Source organism: Salvelinus fontinalis, chromosome 11, assembly GCF_029448725.1.
Source record: "Salvelinus fontinalis isolate EN_2023a chromosome 11, ASM2944872v1, whole genome shotgun sequence".
Taxonomy (NCBI): domain Eukaryota; kingdom Metazoa; phylum Chordata; class Actinopteri; order Salmoniformes; family Salmonidae; genus Salvelinus; species Salvelinus fontinalis.
Window position 1 is genome coordinate 47,901,943 of NC_074675.1, and position 14,543 is coordinate 47,916,485.

Here is a 14,543-nt window from a genome sequence, read left to right on the forward strand (position 1 = left end):
CTTGTCATATATACTGTACCGATGACAAATGCAAACTATCTCGTTGATAACACCTGGTGGAGTGTATCTGCACTCTGCATTAGTGAAACGTGTCACAAAACCCAAATACCCAATCTCACATTTCCTCCCCTGTCAACGCGTAATTTCCTGTTTTGGTGGTAAAGGTCGCCTGTCACTCAAAACTCCCTCGATATTTAGGGGAACCATGTAACCTAATGTAACCACATACAGTATCTATGGACAATCTCCCGTCTATAGTTACACTATACAGTGTGCTAATTGATTGATTTAGAGATGTGGTGAGTAACATATTGTAACATATTGTCCCTTCAGAGTGGCCTCACCTCCCTCCATCTTGCTGCCCAGGAGGACAAGGTGGTTGTCAGTGAGATACTGGCTACAAATGGAGCCAACCTGGACCAGCAAACTAAGGTATGGACAGAACTTACATCCATTTAATTTGAACATAGAATAACCACTGTACTGGAATGATGATAAGGCACTATTATTTATCTTTGATAATGTTAGTAGATGTGTTTTGATAATGTTAGTAGATGTGTTTTGATAATGTTAGTAGATGTGTTTTGATACTGTGATTTATTATTCTCTTCCAGTTGGGCTACACTCCACTGATTGTAGCGTGTCACTATGGAAACGCCAAGATGGTCAACTTCCTCTTACAGAACGGAGCTAGCGTCAACGCCAAGACCAAGGTAATAAACCATACACAAAACTGCCACAGTGCATTTATAATGGGGTTTGTTGCATATCGGAAAGCATAAGAAAGGTATATAGTGTATGATAAAGCACTTAAGCACTTTTTCTCTGTGTTATGAATGTTCACGTTTGAATCTCTTAAATTTCCAGGCCTTGCCAGACAGTCATTAAAGTCAGTACTTTCTCTTCTCAGAATGGGTACACTCCCCTCCACCAAGCAGCACAGCAAGGAAACACACACATCATCAATCTACTGCTGCAGAATGGAGCTAAGCCCAACAACATCACCGTGGTGAGTGGACTAGCTGCTGAACACACACACACACACCTACACACACACACACACACACACACACACACACACACACACACACACACACACACACACACACACACACACACACACACACACACACACACACACACACACACACACACTTATATGTCTTTCTCCCATTCCAACAGAATGGTAACACAGCTCTGGCCATCGCCCGGCGACTGGGCTACATCTCTGTGGTGGACACACTCAAGGTGGTCACCGAGGAGATCATTACCTCGACAACCGTGAGTCATTCAACTATCTCAGTCCAACAGCCCTTCACATCTTGGCTGAAATCACAGTATTTACACATGGTGTTTATTTAGCCTGTGAGGGGCAAATCCTAACTTCCACTTGAGTTGAATTTTCACTTAATTTTGCGTTAATGACAATAGTAGACTAAGTGACAATTTGACTTAAGTTAAATGTAGCATTCGTCCCTCAAATTGTAATGGGATTCGTCTGTTTATGTTGTCTAGACGGTAACAGAGAAACACAAGATGAACGTTCCTGAGACCATGACTGAAGTCCTGGATGTCTCTGATGAGGAGGGTGAGTTTGACACTTGATCCAGTCACTAGCCATCTGTATATGACCAGCAAAATATATAAAGATATGTATTCTAAACTTCAGTCTATTTATGTGGTTGATTTAGTGGTTTGGCCTACTAGCACCTCAGTAAGCCTGACTTCAAACCCTGTCCCAGTTTCCCTGTACACTCTTAGAAAAAAGGTGCCATCTAGAACCTAAAATGGTTCTTCAGCTATTCCCATAGGAGAACCCTTTGAAGAACCCTTTTTGATTCCAGGTAGAACCCTTTTGGTTCCAGGTAGAACCCTTTTGGGTTCCAGGAATAACCCTTTCCACAGAGGCTTATACATGGAACCCAAAAGCGTTCTACCTGGAACCAAAAATGGTTCCCCTGTGGCGACAGCCAAAGACACCCTTTTTTATAAGAGGGTAGACATCTCATTTAGCCTGCCCCAAGTCCTTCCCGTTTCTCCATAGCCCAATCCTAGTGTGTGTTGGTTGTGGTCGGCTAGTTTCTCACTGTACTGTACACTGTACAGGCCTGCAGACTGTACCCACAGGGCTGAAACAGAATGAGGATGCTGTTCTGTCAGATGACTCCATGGATTTAGAAGGTACACCGTGTCAAGGTTGCCGTGGTGAATGCTATTGACGAGTGTGTGGCGGTTTGTTGTCGTCGTGGTAATTCGCATGGTGTGAGATTCCTCTGCAATGGTTGTGTATAACAAGCTGTCATGGATGCGGCTTAGAGTATAAACTTGAACCTGTTACCAACCTCAACCACTGTTGGTAGGGGGTTTTGATTCGAACACAGTGCGGTGAAATCAAGATTGTGATATACACATTTAGGGCCACGAGTCTAAATGGGAAATACTGGATATCATTGCGAAAAGCATTAGTGTGGACAACAAACTACACGGATACTAATGATGTCTGTGTCCCATTGAATGTTAATGCGACAGTGATTTTGTTTTGAAACGCTCCTTGATAATCAGCTAGGGGAAGCAGTGGTTTGAAAAGCGTTTAAATATTCAGATCCACCATGCTCTGAGCCCTTAATAAATTCTACCCCGTAGAGTGTGTCATTAAACTTCTAGCAAAAAGACACTTGTTTTGCTCTAGGATGCCCACAGGCCTCACACGACTCGTCTGAAGGTCCCTGGTACCAGTTGAAAAAAATAATGGAAGTATATATGGAGACTGTTTAATGCCAAAAAGATGGGGTTAAATACAAAAAGCTTGTCCGTAAACAAACCTGGAAGATAGTTTCACCCTAAGCAATTTCAAATCCCCACTTTGAAATGCTGTGAACTCATATGAGATCTCACATGCCATGGCCCGGAGAGCCTGAATTACAGTATGTAGGCTGGGGAGAAGTGTGAAATGAAGCAAGACAATTTCCCAGGACATAGACATATCTGATATGTGCAGAAAGCTTAAATTCTTGTTAATCTAACTACACTGTCCAATTTACAGTAGCTATTACAGTGAAAGAATACCATGCTATTGTTTGAGGAGAGTACACATTTTCTGAACTTGAAAATGTATTAATAACCCAATTAGGCACATTTGGGCAGACTTGATACAACATTTTGAACAGAAATGCAATGGTTCATTGGATCAGTCTAGAACTTTGCACATACACTGCTGCCATCTATTGGCCAAAATCTAAATTGTGCCTAAGCTGGAATAATACAGTGTGGCCTTTCTCTTGCATTTCAAAGATGATAAAAAGAAAATGAAAAGAAAAACGTATGTTTTTTTCTTTGTATTATCTTTTACCAGATCTAATGTGTTTTATTCTCCTACATTCATTTCACATTTCCACAAACTTCAAGGCGTTTCCTTTCAAATGGTATCAAGAATATGCATATCCTTGCTTCAGGTCCTGAGCTACAGGCAGTTAGGTTTGGGAAAGTCATTTTAGGCAAAAATTGAAAAAAAGGGTCCGATCCTTAATCCCCTAAGCATGTTGGCATAATAAAAAAATCCCCATGAAAATCTGTCAGTTTAAGCTAGAGATATCTTTTTTTTGCATTGGATGTGTCTGAATCCACCCCCTATGTCGGTGAAAGGTAACAGCACTAGAGCGGTGTTTGTCAGACCATGAGACATCCTGAAAATCGTTCTTGTCACAAAATCGGCTGTGGCGTCGGTTTGGTCTACAAACTATTAGCCCTCTATGGAAAGATGAGACTATCACGAACATGTACATGTGGGCTGTTTTGCTCTTGGACGCCCACAGGCCTCACAAGACTCGTCTGAAGGTCCCTGGTACCAGTTGAAAAAATGTATGGAAGTACAGCTGAAGTCGGAAGTTTACATACACTTAGGTTGGAGTCATTAAAACTCGTTTTTCAACCACTCCACAAATGTCTTGTTATCAAACTATAGTTTTGGCAAGTAGGTTAGGACAGCTACTTTGTGCATGATACAAGTCATTTTTCCAACAATTGTTCACAGACAGATTATTTCACTTATAATTCACTGTATCACAATTCCAGTGGGTCAGAAGTTTACATACACTAAGTTGACTGTGCCTTTAAACAGTTTGGAAAATTCCAGAAAATTATGTCTTGGCTTTAGAAGTTTCTGATAGGCTAATTGACAGCATTTGAGTAAATTGGAGGTGTACCTGTGGATGTATTTCAAGGCCTACATTCAAACTCAGTGCCTCTTTGCTTGACATCATGGGAAAATCAAAAGAAATCAGCCAAGACCTCAGAAAAAAAATAATAGACCTCCACAAGTCTGGTTCATCCTTGGGAGCAATTTCCAAATGCCTGAAGGTACCATGTTCATCTGTACAAACAATAGTATGCAAGTATAAACACCATGGGACCATGCAGCCGTCATACCGCTCAGGAAGGAGAGGCGTTCTGTCTCCTAGAGATTAATGTATTTTGGTGCAAAAAGAGCAAATCAATCCCAGAACAACAGCAAAGGACATTGTGAAGATGCTGGCAGAAACAGGTACAAAAGTATCTATATCCACAGTAAAACGAGTCCTATATCGATATAACCCGAAAGGCCGCTCAGCAAGGATGAAGTCACTGCTCCAAAACCGCCATTAAAAAAGCCAGACTACGGTTTGCAACTGCACATGGGGACAAAGATCGTACTTTTTGGAGAGATGTCCACTGGTCTGATGAAACAAAAATATAACTTTTTTGGCAATAATGACCATCGTTATGTATGGAGGAAAAAGGAGGACGCTTGCAAGCCGAAGAACACCATCCCAACCATGAAGCACAGGGGTGACAGCATCATGTTGTGGGTGTGCTTTGCTGCAGGAGGGACTGGTGTACTTCACAAAATAGATGGCGTCAAGAGGCAGGAAAATTATGTGGATATATTGAAGCGACATCTCAAGGCATCAATCAGGAAGTTAAAGCTTGGTCACAAATGGGTCTTCCAAATGGACAATGACTCCAAGCATACTTCTAAAGTTGTGGCAAAATGGCTTATTAAGTTGGGCAGAACTGAAACAGCATGTGTGAGCAAGGAGGCCTACAAACCTGACTCAGTTACACCATCTCTGTCAGGGGGATAGGGCCAAAATTCATTCAATTTATTGTGGGAAGCTTGTGGAAGGCTACCCAAAACGTTTAACCCAAGTTAAACAATTTAAAGGTAGTGCTACCAAATACTAATTGAATGTATGTAAACTTCTGACTCACTGGGAATGTGATGAAATAAATAAAAGCTGAAGTAAATCATTCTCTCTACTATTATTCTGACATTTCACATTCTTGAAATAAAGTGGTGATCCTAACTGACCAAGACAGGGAATTTTTACTAGGATTAAATGTCAGGAATTGTGAAAAACTGAGTTTAAATATTTTTGGCTAAGGTGTATGTAAACTTCCGACTTCAACTGTACACTACCGTTCAAAAGTTTGGGGTCGCTTAGAAGTGTCCTTGTTTTTGAAAGGAAAGCATATTTTTGTCCATTAAAATAACATCAAATTGATCAGAAATACAGTGTAGACATTGTTAATGTTGTCAATGACTATTGTAGCCAGAAACGGCAGATTTTTAATGGAATATCTACATAGGCGTACAGAGGCCCATTATCAGCAACCATCACTCCTGTGTTCCAATGGCACATTGTGTTAGCTAATCTAAGTTTATCATTTTAAATGTCTCGTTGATCATTAGAAAACCATTTTGCAATTATGTTAGCACAGCTGAGAACTGTGGTTCTGATTAAAGAAGCAATAAAACTGGCCTTCTTTAGACCAGTTGAGTATCTGGAGCATCAGCATTTGTGGGTTCGATTACAGGCTCAAAAGGGGCAGAAACAAAAACTTTTCTTCTGAAACTCGTCAGTCTATTCTTGTTCTGAAAAATTAAGGCTATTCCTTGCGAGAAATTGCCAACAAACTGAAGATCTCATACAACGCTGTGTACTACTCCCTTCACAGAACAGTGCAATCTGCCTCTAACCAGAATAGAAAGAGTGGGAGGCCCCAGTGCACTACTGAGCAAGAGGGCAAGTACATTAGAGTGTCTAGTTTGAGAAACAGATGCCTCAGAAGTCCTCAACTGGCAGCTTCATTAAATAGTACCCGCAAAACACCAGTCTCAACGTCAACAGTGAAGAGGCGACTCCGGGATGTTGGCCTTCTAGGCAGAGTTGCAAAGAAAAAGCCATATCTCAGACAGGCCAGTTAAAAGAAAAGATTGAGATGGGCAAAAGAACATAGACACTGGACAGAGAACTATGCCTAGAAGGCCAGCATCCCGGAGTTGCCTCTTCACTGTTAACGTTGAGACTGGTGTTTTGCGGGTACTATTTAATGAAGCTGCCAGTTAAAGACTTGTGAGGCGTCTGTTTCTCAAACTAGATGTACTTGTCCTCTTGCTTAGTTGTGCACCGGGACCTCCCACTGCTCTTTCTATTCTTTCTATTCTGGTTAGAGACAGTTTGCGCTGTTCTGTGGAGGGAGTAGTACACTCTTCCAGGCTCTCTGTCATGGCTCTTACGCGTCGAGCACACTGCCAGCGTCGTTGTGCAAACTAGTGAACAGTATCATCTGGATATGTATATAACTAAAGTTCAACATTCACCTTCTGCTACCATTTCTGTCACGCCGTCGACGCATACAGTTTGACGCATACGTTCGATAACTCCAACGTACGCACCACACCGAACGCACTGCAACTGCCTCTGCAACGCAGTGCTGCAAGGCAAACACAGCGTTTCATTGGAAATGAATGTAATTCTGGTGTACCAAAATGCCATGACGCTGTCGGTGTGTTCGAAGTGTTAGAGTTTGTGCGTTTATGGCCAAACAGTCACCTCATAACACCTCATTACAGATATGGACAATTTGTCTTTTACCTGCCTCCTCCGGTTGTGCAGTGAATTCACTTTCTTTCTGGAAGGAAATATTGTATTATATAGGTGGAGTGGTTGGCGGTCACTTTTGTGGGAAAAAAGTCACACGTCATTAATCTAGTTGTGTTTTGGAAGCTGTCAGACGAGGATTGGGTTTGGTTTGGTTGTTCCAACTGACATTTCTTGATATTGGGTGTGTTGTTAATGAACGTTGCTTTGTGGGTCTATACTTGCACCACTTGTCTGATAGTTAGACTAAGAGTATTACTAACTCTTACAGTTGTTGTGCTAATCCTAGTGATGGCACCTAGTATTGAGTTTGAGTCACCCTGTAGATGAATGAGTTCATATTGTACCTCCTTTCCTTTCCTTTTGTTTAGTTTATTTAGAACTCTCCCTTCTCCAGACAGCGGTTATGCTATTGACACAGGGACATCTCTCTCTTCCTACAGGCAGTGGTTATGCTATTGACACAGGGACATCTCTCTCTTCCTACAGGCAGCGGTTATGCTATTGACACAGGAACATCTCTCTCTGCCTACAGGCAGTGGTTATGCTATTGACACAGGGACATCTCTCTCTTCCTACAGGCAGTGGTTATGCTATTGACACAGGAACATCTCTCTCAGCCTACAGGCAGTGGTTATGCTATTGACACAGGAACATCTCTCTCTTCCTACAGGCAGTGGTTATGCTATTGACACAGGGACATCTCTCTCTGCCTACAGACAGCGGTTATGCTATTGACACAGGAACATCTCTCTCTGCCTACAGACAGTGGTTATGCTATTGACACAGGGACATCTCTACTTGCCTCTCTGCCTCACTTGTTCTGTCAGCCTATCCTACAGTACGCTACCAGCTGTACGCTAAGGGCTGTATACCCTTTTCAAACTATGCTGCCAACTTGAACGGTACTGTACTGGCTCAGGCAATTTCGTTTCACACTATCCTTTCCAGTTAATTTCCGCTAATTTTGTGGGGGTTTTGGATGGCCAGCTCGGCTCAGTTTGGTTCAGCTCTGTATTGTGAAAAGGGTATTATTGATTCTGCCCCCTGCTGTTCAGTAGTGGTAACAGCAGCAGTAGAGCTCTATAACGTGGACACAAGACAGTTATGACCTCTGTGTCTCCAAGCTCATCTGTAGTGTTTACAAGCGCTTTTATGTGATGATGAAGATGGAGGATGATCGTGTATGAATGGTTGTGTGTTTGTACGTGTGTAACTCAACCTCATGTCACTTTGATTGTGCACATTCACATCCCAGGTAAGTGCTCGCCCCTGCGTAGTTACTCCTGCTGAGCGTACACCAAATCACAATGTCCCCTTCCCCAGAATGATCCGATCATCTTCCATGGTCCTCACCCATTTGCTCTCCCTCTCTTTCTTTCATTCTTTCTTTCTTTCTCTCTTTCTTTCTCTCTCTCTCTCTCTCTTTCTCTCTCTCTCTTTCTTTCTCTCTCTTGCTCTCTCTCTGTCTCTCTCTCTCTCTCCCAGGTGATGACACTATGACAGGGGACGGAGGGGAGTATCTGAGGGCAGAGGACCTGAGGGAGCTGGGGGATGACTCCCTGCCTGGACAGTACCTGGATGGGATGAACTACCTGCGCTTTAGCCTGGAGGGGGGCCGCTCTGACAGGTAGTCTGTACACATACCTATGGTAGAGGAGAAGGGTGTGTTTGTGTGGGGGAGGGGTGTGTATGAATGCTCCAATATGTCTGATGCTCTTTCACTCATTTCTTCTCCTTCCTGCCATGCTTACGTAGTCGAATCCAAAGGTATGTGCAAACATTGCTTTTCTCTTTATGCTATGGTTTCTCTATGGCAGGGTTCCCTAATAGATGGCCCGCTTATTGGCCCCCCTACTTTTCTGAGCAAAACAAAACAATAGTTGGCCATTAAAGACTGTAAAATCACCAGTAAATCAGCTCAAAGGTATTATCGCCTTCCATTCCTTCATTTTAGAGTACTACTTGTGCCATGTCTGATGGTTAGATTATTGCCATATTGGGTGGTGAACAGTGTTTTAGCTGTGTGTGATTTTTCCATGGCTACCAACCTCACATTCTCCTCCTCTCCTCAGTTTGGACAGGTCCTACACTCCCAGTCACCACGGTTACTACTCTCCCAAACAGGACAGCCTGATGGACGAGATGTTAACCGGCCAAAACGTAAGTAAAGTGTTCAACATTTTACATATACTGCCCCAAAACATGCTGTACTGTGCATTCTACAGTATGCCTTGCATTGCCCAATGCATTTGTTCAGAACAGAATATACACTGAGTGTACAAAACATTAGGAACAGTTCCTAATATTGAGTTGCACCCCCCGCCCCCCCTTACCCTCAGAACAGCCTCAGCCATGGACTCTACAAGGTGTCGAAAGCATTCCACAGGGATGCTGGCCCATGTTGAATCCAACGTTCCCCACAATTGTGTCAAGTTGGCTGGATGTCCTTTGAGTGGTGGACCATTCTTGATACACGGGAAACTGTTGAGTGTTAAAAACCCAGCAGTGTTGCAGTTCTTGACACAAACCGGTGCTCCTGGTACCTACTACCATACCCCGTTCAAAGGCATTTAAATATTTTGTCTTGTCCATTCACCCTCTGAATGGCACACATACACAATCCATGTCTCAATTGTCTCAAGGCATAAAAAGTGGATTTAACAAGTGACATCAATAAGGGATGATAGCTTTCACCTAAATTCACCTGATCAGTCTATGTCATGGAAAGAGCAGGTGTTCATAATGTTTTGTACACTCAGTGTATATTACTTCAATAAAAATGGTTGTAATATTTGGTCATTTGTAAAAGCTGCAGTATTGGAATATTGAAAGACTGCCTTTTAAATGTAATTTATCTGATAATAGAAAGTCACAAAACTTTCTATTAGTTTGAGTAAAGATGGTCACAAAAGTGTCTGCCCTAACGCTGCAGTGTCTGACCTAACCCTGCAGTGTCTGCCCTAACGCTGCAGTGTCTGACCTAACGCTGCAGTGTCTGCCCTAACCCTGCAGTGTCTGCCCTAACGCTGCAGTGTCTGACCTAACGCTGCAGTGTCTGCCCTAACCCTGCAGTGTCTGCCCTAACGCTGCAGTGTCTGACCTAACGCTGCAGTGTCTGACCTAACCCTGCAGTGTCTGCCCTAACGCTGCAGTGTCTGACCTAACGCTGCAGTGTCTGCCCTAACCCTGCAGTGTCTGACCTAACGCTGCAGTGTCTGACCTAACGCTGCAGTGTCTGACCTAACGCTGCAGTGTCTGACCTAACGCTGCAGTGTCTGACCTAACGCTGCAGTGTCTGACCTAACGCTGCAGTGTCTGACCTAACCCTGCAGTGTCTGCCCTAACGCTGCAGTGTCTGACCTAACGCTGCAGTGTCTGCCCTAACCCTGCAGTGTCTGACCTAACGCTGCAGTGTCTGACCTAACGCTGCAGTGTCTGACCTAACGCTGCAGTGTCTGACCTAACGCTGCAGTGTCTGACCTAACGCTGCAGTGTCTGACCTAACGCTGCAGTGTCTGCCCTAACGCTGCAGTGTCTGACCTAACGCTGCAGTGTCTGACCTAACGCTGCAGTGTCTGACCTAACGCTGCAGTGTCTGACCTAACGCTGCAGTGTCTGCCCTAACGCTGCAGTGTCTGACCTAACGCTGCAGTGTCTGCCCTAACCCTGCAGTGTCTGCCCTAACGCTGCAGTGTCTGCCCTAACGCTGCAGTGTCTGACCTAACGCTGCAGTGTCTGCCCTAACGCTGCAGTGTCTGACCCAACGCTGCAGTGTCTGACCTAACGCTGCAGTGTCTGACCTAACGCTGCAGTGTCTGACCTAACGCTGCAGTGTCTGACCTAACGCTGCAGTGTCTGCCCTAACGCTGCAGTGTCTGCCCTAACGCTGCAGTGTCTGCCCTAACGCTGCAGTGTCTGCCCTAACGCTGCAGTGTCTGACCTAACGCTGCAGTGTCTGACCTAACGCTGCAGTGTCTGCCCTAACCCTGCAGTGTCTGACCTAACGCTGCAGTGTCTGACCTAACGCTGCAGTGTCTGACCTAACGCTGCAGTGTCTGACCTAACGCTGCAGTGTCTGACCTAACGCTGCAGTGTCTGACCTAACGCTGCAGTGTCTGACCTAACGCTGCAGTGTCTGACCTAACGCTGCAGTGTCTGACCTAACGCTGCAGTGTCTGACCTAACGCTGCAGTGTCTGACCTAACGCTGCAGTGTCTGACCTAACGCTGCAGTGTCTGACCTAACGCTGCAGTGTCTGACCTAACGCTGCAGTGTCTGACCTAACCCTGCAGTGTCTGCCCTAACGCTGCAGTGTCTGACCTAACGCTGCAGTGTCTGACCTAACGCGGCAGTGTCTGCCCTAACGCGGCAGTGTCTGCCCTAACGCGGCAGTGTCTGCCCTAACGCGGCAGTGTCTGCCCTAACGCTGCAGTGTCTGACCTAACGCGGCAGTGTCTGCCCTAACGCGGCAGTGTCTGCCCTAACGCGGCAGTGTCTGCCCTAACGCGGCAGTGTCTGCCCTAACGCGGCAGTGTCTGCCCTAACGCGGCAGTGTCTGCCCTAACGCTGCAGTGTCTGCCCTAACGCGGCAGTGTCTGCCCTAACGCGGCAGTGTCTGCCCTAACGCTGCAGTGTCTGAACTAAAACTGCAATGCATTCTGTGTTCAAATGATGGTTGGCAGTGGTAGGTCAGTCCCTAACAAGCGTGTCTTTGTTGCGTGCCAGGTGTCGTCTCTTGCCAGGGAAAATGAGAAGGACTCGTACCGTCTGAGCTGGGGCACAGAAAACCTGGACAATGTGGCACTGTCTTCCAGCCCCATCCACTCTGGGTAGGTACCGCGGGGACACAGCAGGCACACAGAAGCGTTCGGTTTGGACTATCAAAATAGTCAAAAACCTTATTTTGGTGCAAAAGGTGCAACAGTTATCTGATCTAACCCATCATGAGTACTGGTCTCCTTTCAGCCCAATGTGCTCAGCCCCTCAACCAGCACTAGAGCAGTGGTGGGTCTAGGTACCTCAAGCAGCACTAGAGCAGTGGTGGTCCAGGTACCTCAAGCAGCACTAGAGCAGTGGTGGGTCCAGGTACCTCAAGCAGCACTAGAGCAGTGGTGGTCCAGGTACCTCAAGCAGCACTAGAGCAGTGGTGGGTCCAGGTACCTCAAGCAGCACTAGAGCAGTGGTGGGTCCAGGTACCTCAAGCAGCACTAGAGCAGTGGTGGTCCAGGTACCTCAAGTCGAGATGCTGTTGATTTTTGGAGAGTTTTGAGAAAAGATTTACAACCTTTTGTAATCCTACTCTAAACCTCATCTGTTAAGCGGCTTTGAGTGATAACACTATGAAGAGCAGTAATGAACGATGTTAGGGCTTATTATAGACCTATTAGTGTAAAGCATTGTGATATGAAGATATCCTGTTGTCCTCAGGCTAGCTCTCTCTGCTCTCTCTGCCACACTAATTGGTAACAATAAGGAAAGATAATCTCTCTTAGTTATAATGACAGAAATCCTGAATCACTAATGTTGGGCCACTGAGTATGTCTCTAAGTACTGGTCTAGGACAAGCAATATGACAAACACTTATATAACACTTATCTATCTATCTATCTATCTATCTATCTATCTATCTATCTATCTATCTATCTACCTCTCGCTGTCTGTCTTTCTTGCTCTCTCTCTCTCTCTCTCTCTCCTTCTGTCTTATCGGGTCTCTGTTCTGTTTTCAGACGTTCCTCTCCGTGCCATGATCATGGCGACAGCAGGTGATCTACTGCACCTTGGTTTCTTCCTCTTCATCCTCCTCTTCCTCCTCCTTTCACAGTGTGCTCTCCTTCCGGGGAGATGTGTGTGTGTGTGTGTGTGTGTGTGTGTGTGTGTGTGTGTGTGTGTGTGTGTGTGTGTGTGTGTGTGTGTGTGTGTGTGTGTGTGTGTGTGTGTGTGTGTGTGTGTGTGTGTGTGTGTCAAAAATGCCTGAATGCGAGTGCAGCAACACTACTAACAGATGTTGCCCATGTTCACCTATTCCCCCGTTTTAGCTTTCGATCACTTTGCCATTCATTTTTACACAGGCCTTATAATGGACATAGTCCACTTTTGTCAGATGGAAGACATCTTTTGCACCTAGTGCTGCATCAAAAGTCACACACATTTCCTCATCATTATTGGTCAGCCATTGTGTCCATCTTGGTTGAATCCTGCCGACTCATGGTGGCCATTTTGTTTGTTGTTTCTCTGTGTTGGGTCAATTCACAGCTGCAAAGTCTTGTGTTTGTGTGTTTGATCTCCATGTTTGACGTTGTGCCGTATTGTCTACGTGTTGGAGTGTCATTTTAATATGGTTTATTTGCTTTACATAACATAATGGTGTCACAGGTGAAGTGCGTTAGTAGCAGCGCTATTACATTAACTGTACTACAGTATGTAGTGTTATCATCACACCCATTCCCCTATCACTTGTGTCTTGTGTGTTTGCATGTGGGTGTGGGCATGCAGTGAAACTGTAATTCTTATGTCTGTTTTAACATGGATTCATATTTGACCGGAGTTATCAAGTCAAAAATCCTTCTTTTTTCTGTAATGTACATAATGTAATGTACGTTATCTGTGTAAAGGGTAATGTACAAAGCAGCGGAGGCTGGTGGGATGCGCTATAGGAGGAGGGACTCATTGTAATGGCTGGAATGGAATAAATGGAATGGTATCAAACACATGGAGACCACGTTTGACTCCGTTCCATTAATTCCATTCCAGCCATTACAATGAGCCTGTCCTCCTATTGCGCCTCCCACCAGCCTCATCTGGTACAAAGAGACAATGCCTAAATATAAAACATTATATTTTTGTTTTGTAAACATAATATCTGTCCCCGCCCATTCCCTTCACAGCTTCCTGGTTAGCTTCATGGTTGACGCCAGGGGCGGAGCCATGCGGGGTTGCCGCCACAACGGCCTGCGCATCATCATCCCACCGCGGAAGTGCAGCGCTCCCACGCGGGTGACCTGCCGGCTGGTAAAGAGGCACCGCCTGGCCACCATGCCTCCCATGGTGGAGGGAGAGGGCCTGGCCAGCAGGCTGATCGAGGTGGGGCCTGTCGGAGCCCAGTTCCTCGGGTAAGATACCGGAGATGGAGAGATTGAGGGAGAGGGCTAGTGTGAGAGAGGTAGGAGTATACAGAATCCTGGGAGAAAGAGGAAGAAAGAGTGAGAGAGTGAGAGAGAGAAACAGAGCGAGGGAGAATGAAATAAAGAGAAGTGATGTCAGAGATCTATGTTGTGACAGAGCAGAGTGGGTGCTAGGATAGAAACAGAAGAGAGAGTGTGTTCGTCAAAGGACGCTGTAAGCTCACTGTATGAATGAAAACCGGAGAATTTTGCGGCCCCTCTTCCTTTTCTCAGATTCATTTCACCCTGTCTATGCCTTAATAAAGCTATCTCTGCTCTTTGCTTCCTCCCAGCGCCAGGGGCCTTGCTTGTTTCCTTTTTAACAGCCGGGCCACATTCTAACTCTAAATCAACTCTTCATGTGAAAGCAAACTGTTTCTATAAGACACGTGGAAACAAAAAATTCCACATGGAAAGAAAAAACTGCAAAAAATAAGCATTGCTCCATGATTGATTTGAT

General features: G+C 45.0%; 1 protein-coding gene across 6 annotated transcripts in view; it reads left to right on the forward strand.

Annotated features, from left to right (window-relative positions):
- The window catches only part of LOC129865871 (ankyrin-2-like), a 322,666-nt gene that overhangs the window by 264,051 nt on the left and 44,072 nt on the right, over positions 1 to 14,543 (forward strand). For 4 of the 6 annotated variants that reach the window (XM_055938930.1, XM_055938929.1, XM_055938932.1 and 1 more), the window contains 11 exons: positions 334 to 432; positions 615 to 713; positions 911 to 1,009; positions 1,183 to 1,281; positions 1,516 to 1,588; positions 8,409 to 8,550; positions 8,679 to 8,690; positions 8,996 to 9,083; positions 11,649 to 11,752; positions 12,650 to 12,685; positions 13,808 to 14,032. In XM_055938930.1, the coding sequence (XP_055794905.1) occupies positions 334 to 432; positions 615 to 713; positions 911 to 1,009; positions 1,183 to 1,281; positions 1,516 to 1,588; positions 8,409 to 8,550; positions 8,679 to 8,690; positions 8,996 to 9,083; positions 11,649 to 11,752; positions 12,650 to 12,685; positions 13,808 to 14,032 (1,076 nt within the window). The remainder of the gene's footprint in view (positions 1 to 333; positions 433 to 614; positions 714 to 910; positions 1,010 to 1,182; positions 1,282 to 1,515; positions 1,589 to 8,408; positions 8,551 to 8,678; positions 8,691 to 8,995; positions 9,084 to 11,648; positions 11,753 to 12,649; positions 12,686 to 13,807; positions 14,033 to 14,543) is intronic. The other 2 variants (XM_055938933.1, XM_055938931.1) reach the window with 2 other exon arrangements.